Source organism: Medicago truncatula, chromosome 3 (genome assembly GCF_003473485.1).
Source record: "Medicago truncatula cultivar Jemalong A17 chromosome 3, MtrunA17r5.0-ANR, whole genome shotgun sequence".
Classification (NCBI taxonomy): Eukaryota; Viridiplantae; Streptophyta; class Magnoliopsida; order Fabales; family Fabaceae; genus Medicago; species Medicago truncatula.
The window spans coordinates 39,908,684-39,930,030 of record NC_053044.1 but is presented as its reverse complement, the minus strand read 5'-3'; the positions used below and the strand labels follow the sequence as shown (position 1 = coordinate 39,930,030).

The 21,347-nt window shown below is 33.3% G+C and overlaps 2 protein-coding genes across 4 annotated transcripts; both read right to left on the bottom strand.

Moving 5' to 3' along the window:
• Window positions 1-657: 657 nt before the first annotated feature.
• On the bottom strand, window positions 658-2,513 carry LOC11443027 (cytochrome P450 94B3). The gene has a single exon (XM_003601379.4). The coding sequence runs from the start codon at window positions 2,431-2,433 to the stop codon at window positions 844-846; it is 1,590 nt and encodes a 529-aa protein (XP_003601427.1). The 5' UTR covers window positions 2,434-2,513; the 3' UTR covers window positions 658-843.
• An 8,479-nt stretch (window positions 2,514-10,992) lies between these two features.
• Window positions 10,993-21,013, bottom strand: LOC11442205 (uncharacterized). Of its 3 annotated transcripts, none has more exons than XM_024780161.2 (13): window positions 20,142-21,013; window positions 19,508-19,668; window positions 18,618-18,678; window positions 16,506-16,571; window positions 16,341-16,426; window positions 16,100-16,163; window positions 14,633-14,845; window positions 13,651-13,716; window positions 12,858-12,937; window positions 12,628-12,762; window positions 12,142-12,196; window positions 11,805-11,876; window positions 10,993-11,543 (listed from the first exon to the last, which is right to left on the bottom strand). In XM_024780161.2, the coding sequence occupies exons 1-10, from the start codon at window positions 20,889-20,891 to the stop codon at window positions 12,645-12,647; spliced, it is 1,665 nt and encodes a 554-aa protein (XP_024635929.1). In that variant the 5' UTR covers window positions 20,892-21,013; the 3' UTR covers window positions 10,993-11,543; window positions 11,805-11,876; window positions 12,142-12,196; window positions 12,628-12,644. The 3 variants fall into 3 exon arrangements, with proteins under 3 accessions (XP_024635929.1, XP_024635927.1, XP_003601424.1); XM_024780159.2 differs by having other exon boundaries at window positions 11,832-11,876; XM_003601376.3 differs by lacking the exon at window positions 11,805-11,876.
• Between the last annotated feature and the right edge of the window lie 334 nt (window positions 21,014-21,347).

The window sequence follows — 21,347 nt, the reverse complement described above, 5'->3', positions numbered from 1 at the left end:
AGGATTAAAATTGATTTTTTTATTTAAAAAATAAAATAAAATTTGACTCATTTATTTGACCTTTAATATTACATTTCTATATTGCATTTTGATTGGTTGATATGTTGAAAAGGTAAATACCCTCTAAACAAGAGAGGGTAATCTAGAAAAAACCATAAAAACACGGTGTGAGTGTCTATATATATTTGTGTTCCTTAACCCTTTCTCTTTGACAAAATTGGTTTCAAGAAGACTGAAATGTTGGTCTTGCATGGGTTGTAATGGAAGAGAAAACTAACATTTCAGTCATTTTGCCGGAATTCCCCAACACTTGTTAGCTACTTCGTGGGTTGCAGTCTTGTAGAGCAGTATGTTAAGAAAAGAAAACAGCTATACAATTAATAATAAAGAAAACATGCTTCAATTCAGTTCAGTCCATATCCAAAAGCAATACAAAAAAAGACAACACGTGCTTCAATTAAAAAAAGAAGAACAGCAACGTGGTACTAACCGGTAATGTAAAATTTCGGCGATTGTTATTATCCAATCATTGCAGCCGGTGACATTTGACAATAACAATCGCAAAACCACCTACGTGCATTTCCTTTTGGTCAATTTTTGTTTGTTTCTTAACAGACATTGCTTAGCAAGATAACGTGGTATAATGTCAACACAAAATTTAACCAAGTTGTTTTAAACTCATCATATAACTTAGAAATATTTGAATACAGTACATTATTAATCTTTATGAAAATACATTATATGTTGAAAAAGAGAAGGAAATAAATATTAGGATGAGAAAAATACATAAAAGAGATTAAAAGAGAAGTAAGCGCATGTTGGCAGAGCATGTCTAGCACCATTCTATGCTCCCATTTTGCGGCCATACGTTCCATTTTGAACTCTTTTGTGGACCCTCACGTTGAACCCACCATCCATATAAGCCGTAAGAAAGGGAACAAAAACCGGTTGGTCAATCGATACGGGCCTAATTTCAAATTGGTTCAAAATTGAAGCCACAACGTATTCCATTTGAATAAAAGCCATGTCTTTCCCAAGACAAACTCTTGGACCGGCCTGAAAAACCGAAAACTTGTAAGGGCTCACATATTTCAAAACCCCCTCGTTATTATTACCTCCTTCTTCGATCGGTTCTTCAAACCACCGCTCTGGTTTAAACTCATTCCAATCTTTACCCCATAAGGCCTCCATCCTCCCCATCCCATAAGGAAAATAAGTCACCCTATCACCTTTCCCAACCCTAGTTCCATCCGGCAACACATCATTGTTGGCAGCATGCTTCGAATCCCACGCCACCGGTGGATACAACCTCATCGATTCGCACAAACAAGCTTTCAAATACTTCATCTCTTTCAAACCTTCATAATCAAAAGATCTCATCAACTCAAACTCATCATCTTTGTTTTTTCCTCCAAGAACTTCCTTCACTCCTTTTACTATCAAATCCTCTTGGCTTGGATTCTTTGACAATAACCAAAGAAGCCATGTCATTGCCGCCGACGTCGTGTCTCTCCCTGCCATGATAAAACTAATAACCATATCTCTCACCATGATTTCATCATGCCCTCCTTCCAACAACTTTGTCAACAAATCACTCCCACTAACATTATTTCTTTCACTAATTTCTTTTTTCTTCTTCCTTATTATTTCGTTCACTGATTCGTGAACGAGTTTAACAGCTTCTTTAAGCAATTTCTCAGACCCTAAATTAAGCACCCTCTTGATCTTCCAAATCAAATGAATCGGTGAATGCGAGCGTATTGCACTTATCTCGGAAGCTTTGTCGAACGCCGACAAAAGTGGTGGCAAAGGTTTAGATAAATCCAAACAACAAGGATCATAGCCAAGTGAAACTTTACACACAATTTCAAATGTGAGTCTCCTCAAAACATCTTGCATGTCAATAACATGGTTTCCATCAGAAGCCAATTCAAGCAATGGAATAAGTCTTTGTTGAACTTCATCTTCAAGTGTCTTTGCAACAAAGTCTTTGAGAGACCTTGTTGTGAATTCATGGCTACCTATTTTACGTTGTTTTGACCATAACTTTCCATCTACATTGAATATGCCGCAACCTAAAAGGTCACTGAGAATTTCTGTGAAGGGTTTACCTTTAGGGAAGTTGGTGAAATTGGTTTTGAGGATGTATTCAACATTGAGAGGATTGGCGGTTATGATGGTTCGGCGTGCGCCGAGGCGGTTGATGAGGATTGTTTGAGTTGGAGATTGGGAGAGAAGGTGAGTGTAGAAATCTAGAAGGCGGTGGCTGTTTTTGTAGAATGAGATAAGGCAACCTATGATGGGGTATGAAGGAGGGGTGTGAGTAGAAGTGGTGAAATATGAAATATGGTTTTTGGGATTGTGAGTTAGTATTATTCTCTTGAAGAGAAGGAAGAGGAAGATAATAGCAAAGAAAATGAAGTAGAACAACATAGCTAAGAATTGAGTTGTGAGGATATAGGTTGAGTTTTAGAGCAATATAGCAGGTGTGTATATATATGTGCAGGAAATGAAATGATCCTTACGAAATGCTGAGCAAAGTGCAAACACATGAATAATAAAGTTAGTGGGTGGACCTTGCTTTCGTCATACATACCTATTGAAATAAATTAATACTCCATTATTTGACTTTGACTTAACGATACCCGTATTTATTATTTTTTTTAATATTATATTTTATTTATTTAATTTCATCCAACTTAATTACTCCACAAACAACAATTAATAAGGTTATTTTAGTAAATGCTACCAATTTTAACATTAAAATCAATACTATCAATCATTTTTTTAATAACGACTAATATTATGAGACGGATGAAGTATAAATAAAAATTGGATTTTTCTAACTTGTACATGCACATGAGTGATATTACTTGAAAATTGAATTTTTTTACTTCTCTCCTCTATTAACTACACAGTTCCAGGGCACTGCCATTTGAAAACACATTCTACAGATTGCCCAGGAGCTAAACATTTTTTATGGGAAGAAAAACCCATAAAAATTTAGTCTAAATTACATACAATTACAATCTTCCAGACCCAATCATAAAAACAAAAATGTATGCATGTATTTATTGTTTTCAACTATTAGTCAAGGTCAACAAAAAAAACTTAGTCAAGGTCAACAAATTTATCTATACTATCTCCAGCTCTTATTATATGACCATTTTGAAAAAAATAATTATTTCTTTTTATAAAACTCTTTTACAATTATCAACTACATTAATGATTTCTTTACAAAATTACCCTCATTTACTCTATATATTTCTTTGAAAAACAATAAATTCTTTTTTTCTTTGATAAAAGAACAACATTAAATTTTAACGTGGGAACTTTCGCTCATGAAAAAAAAAGAGTAGTCCAGTAAATCTCATTCATGCACCATTCTTCATTCTTTGAAGCTGCCTTTATAAAGATAATTTTGTTTTACTCCTAATGTCAATCAAAGAGCTTTGCAAAATGGCGCCTCCTAATCTCTATATGTATGTATATACACCTGTTTCATGCTCCTTGTTCCTAAAAAAAAATGGCCCAGAAATTTGCAAAATAATTCCTAAAATTTTAAATTTTGGAGCCTTCAAAATTTAAATTTTAGAAGAAAAAAAAAGTGATTTCAAATTTTAGTTAAAAAAAAGAAGGTGAATGTTCATTCAGGTTCCAAATTCTTGTGCCATGGCCTTTCTAATACTGGTCTACATTCAATCCAAACTTTTCCAATATTCATTCACGTTGATTTTATTTTTTCGGTGCAATCATAAAATAATTTGGTGCATTATTCAAGTAGTAGTGGGCAATTAATATAGGAAAATAATGAGTTTTGATTTCAAATATTAGAAGGGTAAACATGTAAAAAAATATATCATTTATCAATAAATTTAATACAATAATCAACTTTCTTAATATCCATGTTTTGTCAAGAAGAGTTCTATAATAAGGGACAGAAGTAGTATTATTTAAGAAAAAGTAAAGTGATAATATCACTCTCTTAGCCGGCCCTAGTTTTCTAGTGTGAGAAACTTCATATTCTCTCTAAACTTTCTTTCTCCTTCGTTCATCGAGGATGAGTGGTTTTAGGTCATTTTTTGACCTATATTCACCCCTCTACATCTTTTTTCCCCTTTTCTTTCAATCTAAATAAGTGATTTTCACATCTATCAAGTTTTTTCTTTTGTGTTTTTTGTGATTTCGTCGTCTAAGTGCGGCGTTGTGTTGTTCGTCGTCTTGTGCGGCGTTTGATTTCGCGTCTTGTCGCGGTGTTTGTTCTGTTCCTATTGAAAGATCTACATCAATCAATTACAAATTCAAGCAATGATTTGGACGTCAACGTTACAGATCTGGAAGCATGAGTATTTCGGCGATTTAGGTTTTATCATATTATTTGTAGCCATTTTGTATGCTATTAACTTGAGTGCTGTGAGTTTGTTAGCAGATTCACCCTTTACATTTTTAGCGATGTTTGTATCTAATGTACTCTATCAATTTGAATGAATTAATATTGTTTTGATTTTGTAAAAAAAAAATATCACTCTCTACAACACAAATCCTTTTATTAAATGAAATTAATGAATTTTATATTTTAAAAATAGATTTCACCTAAAGTAATGAGAATGATATAGATTTCATCCAATAAATGAATAGGTGCCAAAAAAAATGTTGAAAAGAGTGCATACATACCACTCCTCTTGAGAAAAATACTCCTTCCGTTTTAAAATGAGTGTCGCTTTAGCTAAATGTAGGCATATTAAGGAATGAAATAAAGTAGTTAAATATCATAGTAATTTTACCAAATTATCCTAATCAACTATTGGTTTGTTTTTCATCAAAGAAAAATAATACTTTGGAAGTAGTATAACATAATATTAATTGAAGGGTGCAATTGAAAAGAAAAAGTTATTATTGCATTGAAAACTGAAAGTGATATTCATTTTGAAACATTTTTTTGGCTAAAACGACACTCATTTTGAAGTAGATGGAGTATTTGATTGACGCTGAAAAAGCTATTGATATCTTGAGAGAAAAGAAATGGGAGGGTGATATGGTAAAAGTGATATATCGGTGATATGTTAAAAAAAAATGAAGAAAAAATTAAATGTTACTCCCTCCGTCTTATAATTATTGTCTCTTTTGCAATTTTTATTTTTCTCAAAATAATTGTCACTTTACGATATCAATGCAATATTTATTATTTGTTTCCACTATTATACCCTTATTTATTGAATTTCATCCAACTTAATTACTCCATTAACTACAATTAATAAGAATATTTTAATAAATGTTACTAATTTTACTATTGAAATTAACACAATTAATAATTTTCTTAATAATCGTGCACAAACTTTAAACGACTAATATTGTAAGATGGAGGGAGTAAATAAGAGTTTATAAATTGGAGCGTCCATACTCTCTTTATCATTCCTTTCCATCTCTCATTCAATAGGAAGTAAGACCATATATCCTTCAAAAATAAAAAGGAAGTAAGACCATATATGAAAAGAGAGATAGTCAATATCATAATAAAGAAATAAATAAATGGTTTCAACAAAAAAATGACTTAAAAAAGAAAAAAAAAATCTAGAGTCAATCATAAATTATAAAAACAATCAAAATAAAGAAATAAATAAACGGTTTTAACAAAAACAAAAAAATAACTTAAAAAGGAAAAAAAACAACTTTTAGACTCAATCATAAATTATAAAAAACAAAAAAAAAAACAACTTCTATATTTATATGTTTTGTCAAAAACAAAACTCTTATATTTGTACGCTCTTAAAACATTTTATTTTCTATTTATTTATTTCTATCTATCACATCTAACATGTATCATTACCGTTTCCTTGTCTCTTTGATAAAAATAGACAAAGAATATCTAAAAATAGTTTTCTAAAAAAAATGCATGTATTTGTTTATTTCAAGTTTCAACAATAACTCAAAGAAAATGAAGTGTTTACTTTTTTATATATATAATTGAGTCTAGAAGATTATAATTGTATTTTTTTAAGGAGGATTATAATTGTATTTATTTATTTGTTTTGACTGAAGTTTTTTTTTATTGCAATAGATGTGACGAAAATAAGAGCCATCCACCACTGCACTGTTTGTCAAAACGAGATAATGACAACTTCAGCACATGATTCACGCTTCACGGTATCTACGCAAAATCAAACCGATAAAATATTGCTTATATGATTAATTTAGAGTTATTGACAATCTAGTTATCAACTCGTTATTTAATAATCTTTAAAAAAAAAAAAACTCGTTATTTAATAAAAAATCGAAGAAATTGTTATTTTTCACTTTTTAATATAGAATTAATTTTTTTAATTGTGTTATCTAATTAAAATTATATCAATACTCCGTAATTATTTCATGATTGCGAAATCACGCACAATTTTTTTTTAAGAAGTTAAATTAGTTCATTTAAATTAGCATTGATGAGTATCGAACTTGAGATCTTAAAGAGGATCACACTCTTAGGTCTCAAGTCAATGCCATAAATTCAGTTGGGCTATCACACACAAGATATTAACACAAAATATAAACAAGATTAGCACACATTTTAAATATGGAGAAATAAAATATTCGAGATTTAAACTCTTATATTTTTCATTACTGTATTTAAAAAAAAAATAAACGACACTTTTATTTTTGAAGGAAATTTTACCACTTTTATATAATAGAAAATGCTTTATTAGAAAAAATATATATAATGGAAAATGCTAACATAGTAACGTGTGCTCTTAGGGCATATGTTAAGGTATTAAAATAGAAATTAAGCATTGAAATAGTGCCAATTTATTTCTCTAAAGATTAAAATTTAATTGTTTTCATTAAATACGTTTTTTTTTGTAGAAATCTTAACATGTGCCTTGAGGGTACAAGCTAGTATGACCCTTATATAATTTATTTGACTTCTAAAACAAACTCTATCACTCTTGATTACTCTCTTTGTCTCAAAATAATTGGGTACTCCTTCCGGTCTCAAATGTAAGCAATTTTTTATTTTTAAGATCATTCAATAAATGATGTATGTAGTCCTTATTATAGACCACATACATCTTTTATTGAATGAACCTAAAAAGTAAAAAGTTGTTTACTTTTGAGATCGGAGAGAGTAGTTGTTTAAGGCTTCTGCTCATCTTTTTATTTTATTTATTTATTGTCTTTTTGCACGTGTAGCATACCGACCACTTTGGTGTATGCTTTAATTGATTTTTTTTTTGGATTATACAAAATCTAGTAATTGAGTTTGCTTAACAAAAAAGTATCTACTACTAATTGATCACTTTGGACGGAATGGAAGAGAAAACTATCATTTAAGTCACATCACACGATCCTCTCAACACTTATGAGCCACACTCTCTATGGTAGCAGCAGCTGCATTTGTAAGGATAAAGCAAACGTGCTTCAACTCAGTTCAGTCGATTATAACCAAACAAAACAGCAACGTGGTAATTAAAAATTTCGGCAAACTGTAGTATCATATCATCATCCATCCAATCATTGAGGCCGGTGACATTTGACAATAACAATAAACAGTCAAGGTGTCGTGCTATCCAAAACCCACTTTTGCACCCCCAAGTCACCATCACCTATTTAAATACTCTTTCATGGTGATTTGTCTAACGGTTAAATAGTAGTACTATTCTATTATGTAATTTGTTTATTTATTCATAATAAATAATATAATTTTTTATTTTTGTGGGTACAATTTTCTCTAAAGAAAATATGTGAACTTAATTTATCCATGTTCAGCAAGCAAGGGTGAAAACTCTTATCTAACCCCACCTCTCTATTCACTAGATTCCTTAAAGTTAAATATTTTTTTAGGAGGAATTTCTTATATACAAGCCTTTGTCATAATCTAAGCTATATTTGGAGGAGTTTATGGAGTGTGTCGTGGATCTGTAACCTTCATTCGCTCAAACCATCACGACAAACTCCTTGTTGAATACGGGCTTGAATTCTTGAAACATCACTTTACTACGATCCCTTTTTAATGGCATGGATGTTATTGCCATTTTATCAACTCCATTCTTTGCTTGTTCAAGTTCTAATGCTCGGATATGGAAAGCTACCGTGGATTGTTCATGTACCGTTAAATATGATGTTCAGATATGAAAAGCTTGTTGTTGACCCAATCCGCAATAATATGAGCTAGAACACTATTAGAAGCGTGAGAATACCTCCTAAGATACTCTCCTTTATGTGGCACCTTTCTCACCAATTCTTGCATACTAGAGTAAACCTCCTCACTCGAGGCATTACTTGTGAAGAATCTTGCATTTGTTGTGATCTCCTGGCGAAAAACACAAACACATGTTTTCTTCGTCTGCTCCAAGGCAGCCAAATGTTGGGAACAAGTTAATGTCCAAGAGCTGCTCCTAACAACATATAACTTTTCTACTATGATTTTGATTTGTTGAATAGGTTGGCGCCACAACAACAATATTTGGTAACAATGGTTCTTTGGAGCTTGTGGAGAAATCGTAACTCTAAGCTTTGGGAAGCCACAAATAACTCATCGGGTTTCATTATCCCAAAAGCAAATAATACACTTAATGAATGGAGTTGTATGTAAAGCGCAAAGTTACTACTGGTGCGCAATGCGGATACCTCTCATATTTAAAGTAAACCATTTGTTGGAACAATCAAATGTAATGTGGACGCAACCTCCTTCAACAACTCTATCATGGGATACAATATGTGTTTTAAAGACTCTTATGGATCACTCATGCTTGGCAAATCATATTATTGTTACTCCTCTGCCACGGTTATGAAAGGTGAAACCATAGGCTTCCTGGAAGCTATCAAAGTCATCATATGAGACAAAACATGTGTTGTCCAATTTGAAATTGATTTTAAATCTATATTTGATTCACTTGCTGCCACCAATACGTTAATTAAAACAAAAAAATATATGGATATATGTTAAGTGTCTTATTAACTTGTGTCATAAGAATAAATGTTTAGGAATAAAAAAAAAATTACAAATTTACATTAGAAAACATAATATCTTAATTTTTAAAAAGTTAAATTGACGTCTTTTGACATATATTTATATTATGAGTTCTTTAATATGTGTCTCTAAAGCATAAACTATCATTTATTCTAATAATTAATTCCATTAAAGCAGTATACAAATTAGAAAAATGAGTCTAATGTCGTTTCTCTTATGGAAGAGAGACACACTAAACATGTGTAATTTGTAAATTGTAGTAATGGACATAACTCTTTTAATATATGGTTCACAGCGTTGTTAATTGTCATCATCATGGTGTGTTGTCGATCGGTAAAGGTGTTACCTCCTCTCTCTGTTTTGAAATAGCAAATATTGAGCAAGGAACAAAACAAGATGAAATCGAATACAAAGAAGATTATTTAAATCAATAAAAGTTTTCTAAAATAGTCAGAACTCAGACATAAGCAATGACATATTCAATGCCAGCAGTCAGAAGGAGGCATTCATGCAATGCTTTTTGCATTTAAGTTAATGTCCACCAAAGTTTATGGTAGATATAGTACACATAATCAAGATGACTTTGATTCTATGAATGATCGTGGACAAAAAGTGAGATCACATAATATTTCATGCAATGGTGATAAAGACTGTAGATCCACAAAATGTGTAACTCGTTGATCTAATCCGACAAGCATTGACAGAAATTCATGAGCCTCTATGTTGACTTTATTTTTTTGAGGGCACCTCTAAATCGACCTTAACCACATCATACGCTCGATAACCACATCCACCTAACTATATAGAAACAATTTGAAGGTTTACACAACTATTTCAAACAATAACGATCTCTTATAGTAGCATCTTTGTTTTTTTTACTGAAGCTAAGAACAACTTTATTATCACAATACCATATCAATCATGGTTGTCAAACTCGCGAGTAGATTCGTACGAGTTTATGAGTTTTGAAAATAAAAACTATTGGAATCTTGCATAGTTTTTTTTTTTTTTTTTTTTGTGGTAGATCGGTAGACTCGTACAAACTTGCATCAACTGGCAAGTCCATGACGAGTTCATGAGATGAGTCTATGAGTTTTTTTGAAAAAAAAAATTGAAAAAGTAAAACCAAAAAAGCTCAAACTAAGCAAAAATTGATAGAAAAAAAAAAACTAAAATCCTCTTTTCTTTTTCGATCTCACTCTCAATTTAGAAATAAAACTCTCTATGAAGATAGAAGAATTCAAGTCACATTCACCTTCGTCAATGACATTTTCTTCTTCCATCATTGACAATGTTCTCTTGTTGTGCATCAACATATTGTGAAAACTGATGTTGCTAATAATGATGTGCAAAGTGGTTGTGCAGACAATGTTGAATTAGGTGCATATAAAAATAATCAAAGATAGGTTTCGATAATGATAAATAAGGTGTTTTATCTAGGATTGAGTTTAATGATGATGGTTAGGACGTCGGTGAAGATGAAGACGATAATGACGATGATGGTGATTTTGGCGATGAACAAGAGTTCACAGGAGCTTTGATTGTTTAAAGCCATTATCATTTTTTATTTTTTTTTAAGGAATCATATTTATGATTTTTGATATACATATAGCAGCCAATTAGGAAGGAATTAAGATCTTATCTACGTACTTTTCTACTTTGCTTGCTTTAATATGGTTTTTTTTTTTTTTTTGTTATGGAGTTTGAAATTTAATTTTTATGTTAATTGGTGTTCTATTATAAATATATATGTTCTTTACGTCTCACCTGCATATTTTTTAAAGTCAATTTTGATTTTCTTTCAAAAAAAAAAGTCAATTTTGATTTACCATAGACTCGTACAAGTCTACAGCGAGTCTAACACCGGATCTTCTGGTTGTCAATACATAACTTTATTCTTTCAGAGCATTTCATCCAAGACAACACTCCACAAATTTGTTTTAGACGATCATTAGGGAGTACATAGTCAATAGAAGCAGTCTTGGAGAACTTTCCGACATCAGGATGTATGACTTTGAATCTGATAAACAGTGGAATTTCTGTATAATCTGCAAACTGGTATAGAACTTATAGCAAAGTTTACAATCAATCAAGGTGCAAATTAGGAGCTAATCAGTATCTAAGTTGCACCCAGATCCAAAATGGTATCTTATTTATTCAACAGAAAGCATCATGATTACTGTTAAGCAATATATGTGCTAATCGAAAAAACGATATCTAAGCTGGCCAGCTCTCTGTACAACTTGTAAACCGTTCTATCTGGTTTTCAATATCCACATCAACATATTTTTACTGTATATAGAGAACTCTTTTTTTTTTTTTATAAATAAACCTATTTTGAAACCCACGAACTTACAATGATTCGTGAGAAATATGCTTTTAACTTGTACACGACAGTGTTGCTTAATATTTCGTTACACTTCAGATTAGGAACAGGAACACAGAAATCCGTCGATCTGAATTGCTGGGTCCATGACATTTTCTACTTCAAAAGCATAGTGGTATTGTAGCCTCGTATCATAAAAAATTAATTCAATGCACCAAAAAATTCTTGACCGTTGAAGCACAAATTTGGACCCATTATTCCCTGAAAATTAGGCACATAACCTAGATCAGAATAAGCATGCCATAGAAGCACTCAGAAACATCGGAGAAACTGATAATAGAAATAAATTTTCTAAGGATGAAATATTTGAAGTTTGAACTGTATAAGTCTAAAGTCATAGCACAAACAGGAGATAGATTTGCAAACGCAACATAACCTACTTCATAAAAGAAAAGTAGACATCACAACCAAGAACTCAACAATATTTGCTATGCACGGATGAACAATGAAAGAACCTTATACATTTAAGATACGGACAAAAAACCTCACGTTTGTGAATTAATGCCTAGGGAACAGTTAGCACGCATCTGCAGGCTGTAAAAAAGGAAGGGCAGAAACTTAGAAAACTGTACCAGAACAATCTATAAGTTGCAGGGATTTACACCGAGCACTATGCAATGTGCCATTTTAAATTCATTTCATCTTGAATATAAGGAAAAAACAGCCTACGCCTAAAACAATTTAACCAAAGATCTGCAACGAAATATGTATACGATATAACACAAACAACACATGGTAATCACATTCTTCAATCTCCAATTCATACAGTAAATTGACCGTATTTAATATACTTACACACCTTTCCATGGAATCAGTAGAAGGCTTGCTTCACTCTGTCAATTTCCAAGGTAAACCTGAATATGAAACCATAGCTAAGAAATTTGAATCTTTTCACTCAAATCATTCTCTTAAACTCAGAAATAAAAACGGGAAAAATCAAATAATATACAGGATCTATGCACACAGAGAAAACAGGTAACATTTTCCATTCAAAAAAAAAAATCATTAACAAGGATATTGAATACATGCATGTATAGTTGTGTCCAAAATCCACCTAACAGACTTCCTTTAAATTCCACACTTTCTACACCTCTCTACATACCAAGTTTGATAGTTATTGAAACATCTCTTAAGCTCTACGAATGCAACAGCAGTGCAATCACTGCCTAAAACAATAAACATTTTATCTCATGTATCGATTAACTCTTGTCAAGGATCAATAATTAATGATGCAACATTAGTTTCAATAACCAGAAAAAATAATGTTAAGTATCAAGCATTATACCTATTGTGATGCTCTACCTAATACTTGCTGTCTACTTGTACCATCAAATGGCGATAAAAACGCCCCCGTATTATTCTGTGCCACTGAAATCGAATCAACTGGGGGAAACTGAGCTCCATCCGCTGCTGGACAAGCCTGCAACCAAATATTAGTTTAGATAACTGTTATAAAACTTATAATGCTCTCATCTTAGTATAAGCACACCGAAAGAAAAAAAAAATACCACTTACCATCTTACGAGACACCTCTGAATTCCTCTAGATATGGGACGAAAGAAGGGTGGATCCCGTTGAGCATAAAGCAGCCCCACCTGCCATAGACCACTAATAGGTTAAAGAAAGGAAAGATTCTATATACAGTGTATGAAGGGTCGTGGTGTCGATACATTATAGTATACCAGCATAGTTAAAGCAATGCAAAGCCTTTGTACTACTAAACATTAAAAGCTAGTCCCACTAGGAAATGCCTTTTTTTTTTTTTTTTGCAGTTGCTGTTAACTACCAAATAGTAAAATAAAATGAGTTTGGTTTCCAAATTTACTGAAGCTATCATTTGATACATTTAGCTGACTCCGCCTAAGGCATGTGTCGTGTCGAGTTTCTATTTTTTTGAAGTTATGCAGTAAAACATCATTGATTCACTTATAATGTTTAAATGTAATGAATTTAAATGAAAGACCAACCATAATAAACAAAAGGGATAGATATGTATTGGGACACCATTGATGGTACAGACCAAAAGTGGTGATTTCTTATATTTAAGAGATTGAAACTGAAAATCATATTTAACAGTGACCAGTAATGAAATTCGCTAATTTTACCAGCACCAGAAAAACATTTCAAGAAGAAAAGTGAAATAAATAAACTTATTGAAAGACTTGATTGCAAATGTAACTGTTAACTATTAAACATCTTAAAATTTCATACCAAATGACCTAGTTGCTATAATACATTAAGTGGCAAGGGATATATCCTAAAGGGTCACTGGGTTTTTTAGAAAAGAATTTAGAAAAGAATGATATACCTGCAGTAATGCAAGAGCAGAAGGATCGTCAAATATTTCTTCACTATAATCAATTCGATAATTGACCTGACATGAAGGTTATGATAATTGTCAGTGATAGCAAAGAGATTACAATCCAAGCACAACTTAAAATGGTCAGTAAGTAAACAAGTAATGCAACCCTCAGTGCTATAAAATAGTGTGTGAAAAAGTAAATATTCCGAATAAAATTACCAAAAACAAAAGTATTTTGATAGATGCTGGAATTTAAACTGGAATTACAAGGGAAATGTATAGAACAAGACTTTTATAAAAGTAACAGAAAACGGGAAGAATTAAAAGATGAAAAGTAGAGATAGACTCAGAGAAGTAAGCTTGGTACTCTTCCGAAGGCCTAAACCTCACAGAACTGCCTCACAAATTCAATGTCCCATTTGGTCCAGTTCTCTCCATCATATTCCCTTCATTCCCCATGCTTCTTACACGCTCTTCACTAAAAAGAACACCTATGGACCACATTTGGGTGGGGGTGGGGGTGATGGGCCTTTTATTATGTTTATTCCAGAGGAGAAAGAAGAGAATGGAAATCAGCCGCTTCTGGTGAATGAAAGGAGGAGAACTGCTGTTGTGATGAGTAAAGAAGTGTTGGACAGGGAGTGCAATAGACTGTACGTGTGGTAGGGAAATTCAATAAATGAAGAGATAGAATAACAAAAAAGTTAAAAATGAGGAGGTGGAAGGGAATGAGAGGCTAGCCGAGTTTTGAAGAGACATCTGGTGACTTAGGCCAGGAGGGGCTTAAAAAGCTTCATCAACAATAAAAACTCAGAAAAGCAGGGACATCGTCCTATAATTTTGCACTATCATATCCATGGATATGAGCTTGCATTTGTTAATTTTGTTTACATATCATATTTTTTCAGGCTCCAGTAGCTTCTGTTTTCCAATAGAACTGTTGCCCACAAGGAAAAATTATAAAGTGAAAAAAGATAAGCACATTTACCCCAAATTCTGCATTGATAAGAGATTTAACAAAATCCATCAACTGAAGCTTTGCCCATTCTATGCACAATTTAGGGTCATCAACCTTCGGTGGATGCCTCCAAGGTGCACCAAAACGTAATTTGTCATCTGAAACCTTTCCATTGCGTACATCAATTGCAAATTTTTGCAAGATCTCCGATGCTCTATCCATTGCAGGATTCACGACAGAAATCTAAACGAAGTTGGATAATGCTACGCACCATTAATCACACATGCAGAAGTGAGAAGAATATTACGAAGATAATTTAACCAAAAGAATTGAACACATCTTCCCTACGGTTGTGAAAAATTACAACAGAAATAACAAATCTTCCCTCTACAAGAGAGAGACGATGGAATAAAAATCTCCCTGTTTTTTATCCTTTGAATTAGCTAATTCATGGGACTACAGGGTTGGATGCCACTAATATACAGAAATCATTTAAAAGAAATTTGATGTGTGCTTGTGGTTTTTAACTTTACAATCTTCTACGGCAAAAATTTTAGATTTAGATTTAAAAACTTCCATAAAGTACTTCTATTTATTCTTTGTGTAGTTGTGTGTTTAAACATTAAGTTCTCCATGTATCAGGGTATTGCGGAATAGGAGCTTTTGAGCACCTGAGGAGAAAAATTAGAAGTGATTAAAAAATGTATGACTACTTTTGTCATGCTGCCTGAGACAATTGCTTATTCTCAAGACAAACAAAAAGAAAGCCTTATCCAACAAGGTGGGGTTAGCAATTTACTTAATCTTAAGACTTCCCCAAAAATATGTCCATATTGTAGTTTCAGCTGAAGGATACTCCAATAATTGAGAGGAATACCGTAATAAATAAAGGAGATTTGCAACTTTGGACAATAGGGTGTTATATATAATAATGCTCATTGTGTAGAATTGCCCCCCATATCTGTCGTGTTGATCATATGTTCAAATAATTGGGTGAAAATTGAATGGCAACCACCTATTGACATTTTATATACTCAAATTTGGGTTGCTGTTATTTTCTATTTTTACTTATATAGCTGCATTGAATTTTATTTTTTATCGGGTTATGTAAAGATCATATGTGGGTTAATTTTTGGAAAGCAGCAACTTACTAAATGAAGTGGAATGATCCTGACTTATAATGAGTGGCCAAGTGTATCACTGAGCCTAGCATAACATGTAAATGAAACTACGAATTCAAAATAACAAAAGTTGCATAAAGCGAAGTTTGCATATACTGACATCATTTTTAATTATTTTGCTAACTGGATATTGACATGTTGCATTTTTTGGGTCAATTTTTCTTCCAATATTATCATCCAACCATATTTTTATAATTATACTTTTGTACAATGCCGGGGTCAAAGATGCTAGTTCTCCAAAAATCAATTGATGCCCTCAATTATAGTTTGAAAACAATGATAGGATGCAGAATGAAAGACTCAGTTCAAAACTTACCTGCAAATATGCTAGATAAGCATCAACAATGTCCTCGAATGTACTAGCTCTGTCTGCTGCTGTCCTGCAGTTAGATAAAAGCATCAGCCAGTAAGAAATACAACATCAATAAATTGATAAAGATTGTACAACCCCAACGATAATGCAAAAATCTTGCATTCGATGCTCAAAAGTGTATTATTGCTTAGACAACAAAATAGATGAGTTGAATAATAAAGAATCCAAAATAAATAAATCTTACGTGTGGAGATGATTGTTTTGTTTAAGTGCATAAAGCTCAAATAGATGTCGAGGGTTTGGCCCAAGTACCTCAGCAATCACTTTCCACTGGAATTTAAGGGCTAGTAGTTAAAAAAAAAAGTAGAAATTGCGAGGAACTAAAATAGTTTCAGGACAATATCCATACTTCTGAATGACTAAAATAGTCGGTGACCATGTGCATTTGAGCTTCTTGTGGAGTCCACCCAAAGGCCTGCCAGCCAAAAATTGCTGAATGATTAACATAAACTAAACCCAATAACAAATGAGAAAGGTATTAGACAGACACGCATCTCAATTACGGAGTTGCCAAAAAAGTATAATTGTCAAGGACAAAGCAAACATGGCCACAGATCAAATAAGAGAATGGAAGCATTTGCCTTGTTATCATACTAACATTTAATGGTTGCACTGTTCTTCAAACTGAGTATAATATGTTTTGCGTATTTCCTAAAAGAGTACTAAACGGTGGGATTGAACAACACTCACGGTGAATCAGAAATGGATAATCACCTTTTGTGAGCTTTGTAATCTCCCCCAACATGCATATTCATTACAATTTCAGCAAGAGTACCTCTTACACAGACTATTTAGTTACTGCATTTGTGTTTGATGAAAATGATGAGATTATCCTATATTGTTACGGGTCTTAAATGGATTCCAAATAATGAGCTTATCAATGAAACTATAAAATGGATTGTGTCATACTTTTGTTCCCCACCCCTCACTAGTCAAGCAAATTTTGCCAATCAGAGAGGGTACAGTGATGGAGTTGCTTGCAAAATCAAAGGATTGCATCTTAAGTTCCAGGATTTTTGGATTCCCCTTCTTCTTACTATGTATTGTGTATTCAAGGTGTATTTGGTAGATCTTATTTGGGCTTATCTCATGAATAATCACTTATTAAGTGTATAAAAGAACTTATGAAATGTCCATAACATGTTTTCATCACTAAGCTCCCCTGGTAACTTATGAAAACAGCTTACAACTTATACATATATTAGTTTGACCATAACATGTTAAGTGTATAATAGAGCTTATGAAATATCCATAACATGTTTTCATCACTAAGCTCCCCTGGTAACTTATGAGAACAGCTTACAACTTATACATATATTAGTTTGACCACACTCTCTCTTTGATTATAGAAATAGCTTATACACATTCATTTATTTGATATGCGCTTATTCAACAAGTCTTAATTAAGTGGCTTACCTAAACACCCCTCACTAGAGTAGAAACATGTGGAATGAAGAATAAAAAAATAGAAGAAAAATATAAAAAGGAAAGAGAAACCTTATCAAACCAAATTCAAAAAATTAACTATTTTGGTTAAATAATGTTACTCTTTATAGGGAAATATCTTTCATTTCACCTCTACACCCTCCGGTCACTATTATAAGCAAAAAAAACACTTTTTAGGTTAACTGAATAATTGATATATAGGAGTCAGATATATCACTTATTCAATTAACCTAAAAAGCGGTTTTTTGCTTATAATAGTGACTGGATGGTTACTAGGAAACAAGCCATCTCATGATAGTTGGAGTTGTTGCCACATGGCCACGGGGTCACAACTCACAAGTACATGTCCTGAATTTGGCCTCGTGCAAAATGCAAGGTGAAGCTGCTTATTGTAGACCCACACAACGGGTCTAAACCTTACCTAGAACCCCAAATAGAGTTGGAGATTTCTGTCAGGTTTAATTTTGTGACTTGCTACAGCCATATTGATACCCTGAAAATACAGGAATATATGTGGAAAATGGATATATGAACCAAGTGTTTACAGAGTGCAGTCCTTTATAAGATGGATAAGCAATGTTGCTTATCATCTTTCACTGACTAATAAAAATACCAATGCTATAAAATGACGTTTATTGCCATTATGAGATTTTAGAAATGTCAGGCTGCTATCTCTCTGGAAAACCTGGTCAAACATCAGTTAACCCTTCTGAATGCAGGGACGACACTGACATACATTTTCTAACTTTTCCCCCTCCCAACCCTAGGAGACCCGAGTTTAGAAGGTAAAGTGTAATTGACTCAATTTGTTCCTCCATCTGGAGGGAAGCAGAGGGAGATTCTAAACAAAACAGTTGTGGATTAATAAGGAAGACCGCATATAAGAGTATAAGACTATGTCATTTCATGTTTCTAACCCCAATTTGCACATAAAATATCACGATCCATTTGTGGACGTGAGCATGGGGGGTGTGGGGGGAGGGGGAAGGGATGACGATGTTAGTTATTCAAGTACCTCACGTGAGATGAAAACATCCATATGTCCAAAATCCGAGAAAGCTTCATATGAATAATAACTGGAGAAAATAGAGGGATGTCAGAATTTGTAGAAAGGGCTCCACCAAATATTCAAATTACTGAATATGTTGCCTAATAATTAAAAATTTCCACAAAAAACGGAGTGAGAGGGAATATATAAGATATAATAAAATAGATAAAAACACCAAAAATACCCAAAGACCTGCGGCATAATAAGACCATAAAAAGCAAAGGACCAAGTATGTTGAATGTAGATCACATGGACATATGTACATGCAAATAACCAACTCAAGTGTACAGGAAAAGGATTGATATACTGCAGTACTGTTGAAAAAATAGTTGACTACTTGTCATCGTCGTAAAATATGTTTCCTGCAAAAGTCATGAACTGCTACAGAAAAAATGCAAGAAACTATTTTACTTATTCTGGTCCTGATATTTAGTTGTGCACTTTGCTTTGATTTGAATAGCTTACCCCCGTATTACATTCGTATAAATTTAAAAATTTAAATGTATGTGAAAAAAGAGCTGTCCACTTTCCTAAGAATAAGAAACTATAAAAAGTTGACAGTGACAACAAGATTCAAAACTTCTATACGCTCCCAACAATTTTCAGAGTAAAATCAATGAATACTTCACAATCCATCCAAGGCTCTAAGCTCATCATATTACAAGCCCTCACTTCACGAGCCAAATGCAAGTAATGCATAAACGAATTATGAACCATTTCATCGTAAACAAATAAGCTCAATAAACATAAACTGTGATGTTGTAGTGCTAAATAAATTGAATTTCATTCCAACGGCAGCTTAAGAAGAACTTTACATAGTAAAATATATAGTTGTGGAAGGAAATGAAGAAAACAACCTATCAGATGTAACGAGGATAACAGGAAGGCACCGCTCATTAGCACCCAAAGCCATTATTCTCCATATCAAGCTATCATGATAGAGTGGTCCACTGACAGAAAACTCATCATTTTCCGTAGCATGCTTTAGAACTTCAATATTGTTAATTACCAGCTTCGGCTGCAAGCAACTCCCATACATCATCATTTTGAATTACCACAACACACAATACAAAAAATATGCAATCCAAGTTGTTTCACAAAACTAAGAGCTTGTATGGGTTGGCATATTTGAGTTTATCTATTGACATGAGCACTTGTGAAACACTTGGGAGAGCTTAAGGAAACTGCTTATGACATGTTCATTAGTTGTTTTCATCTTATTTTCATAAGCCATTCTAGATAATTTATAGCTTATGGACCAGTTTGAATCGACTTATTTGAACTTATCTACTGGCACAAGCGATTGAGAGTACTTACGAAAATAGCTTATGACATGTCAATAAGTTGTTTTTTCAGCTTAAGCAAAAAGAATCTAACTTTATTTTCTCTTTTGTTATAGAAATAGCTTATACATAAAAACTCATATGATAAGCACTTATGCAATAAGCACTACCTAATCTTCACAGTATTGGCAATTCACTGTAAAAGTACCTGAAAATGATCAATTTCAGCAGCCTGAGACAACATATCCAACAACAAAAAAGGCCAATCAGTGGAAGAATGCGTAAGAGTCCTCGAAAAAGTTCCAGTCCGATTCATATTCGCAATAGCATTCCCCTTAAACCCTTGCTGAATTTCAATAACTCTTTTCGCAAGCTTCAACGCAACTACAGATTCCTTAAAATACAAACTCTCTTCAACAGACATAACACTCTTCACCTTTTTCCCAAATCCCAAAACCCTATCAATCTCATCACCACTACATTCCTTCGTCATAGCCAACACCGCCCGGTCCCACAGCACAGCCGTAGAGCCTTTAGAAACAGTATCATTCAACACGCGACGTAGCGCGGTGGTTAAACCGTGCCATTTATTAAGCGAATTGAAGATCTGACGAGAAGTAAGGGATCCTAATTGGAGTGCTTTCTCCGCCATGGATTCGAGGCATTGGTTGAGATTGTTGCGGCAATCGGAGAGAGATGGAGGAGGGAAGTTGGACCATGAAGCCCATGGGCTTGATATGCTGGGCTGGGCTAGTTGGGCGAAATCGACGTAACTGGTGAAGTGTGGGCCTTTGTTCCAGTCGTTGAGTACGCGTTCGAGAATGAAGGTGGTTTTTCCGACGCCACGTGGACCGTGGAGGATGAGTGGTTGATGGACACGGTGGTGTTGAGCGTGGTTGTTGAGGACTGTTTCGAGAAGTGGTCTTGGGATTATTCTCCATGGTTTCTTTGATGCCATTTTTGTGTGGCAACTGTGAAATGAGGTAGGGTAGAGGGAAGAAGGAACAAAGGGTTTTGGGGGTTTAGTATGGTCACGTGTGTTGCTATACTGTAGCTCGCTTGGTTGAATTTGTTTGGACAAATTTTTCACTCAACCGCGTAGTTTTCTTTAAGGTTTTTGTTGTTCACTCAATCGAGTAGGGTAAAGTTCAACCCCTTTTTCATCTTATTATTTACTCAAACCGTAGTTGTTTTTGTGATGAATATGGTGTTTTTATCTTAGCTAAAATTAATGGAATTTCATATATGTGTCTCGTAGCGGTGAGGGAGTTCTTGTCTTATTTTATACTTTCCAAATGATTCATGATATGTAATTTGACAACGTCGATTTTGGAATTACTTTTAAGATTATAAATTTTGTGATTGATTCTAAGATGTGTTTCATTCTAATCGATATGATGGTATCGAATTCTGT

Excerpts from the sequence above, each read along its gene's own strand:
- LOC11443027 (XM_003601379.4), bottom strand. The coding sequence starts at position 2,433 with ATGTTGTTCTACTTCATTTTCTTTGCTATTATCTTCCTCTTCCTTCTC.
- LOC11442205 (XM_024780161.2), bottom strand. The coding sequence starts at position 20,891 with ATGGCATCAAAGAAACCATGGAGAATAATCCCAAGACCACTTCTCGAA. Across the intron at positions 16,164-16,340 it reads CAAAACAATCATCTCCACAC|GACAGCAGCAGACAGAGCTA; the intron begins GTAAGATTTATT and ends ATCTAACTGCAG. Across the intron at positions 14,846-16,099 it reads CTTATCTAGCATATTTGCAG|ATTTCTGTCGTGAATCCTGC; the intron begins GTAAGTTTTGAA and ends AACTTCGTTTAG.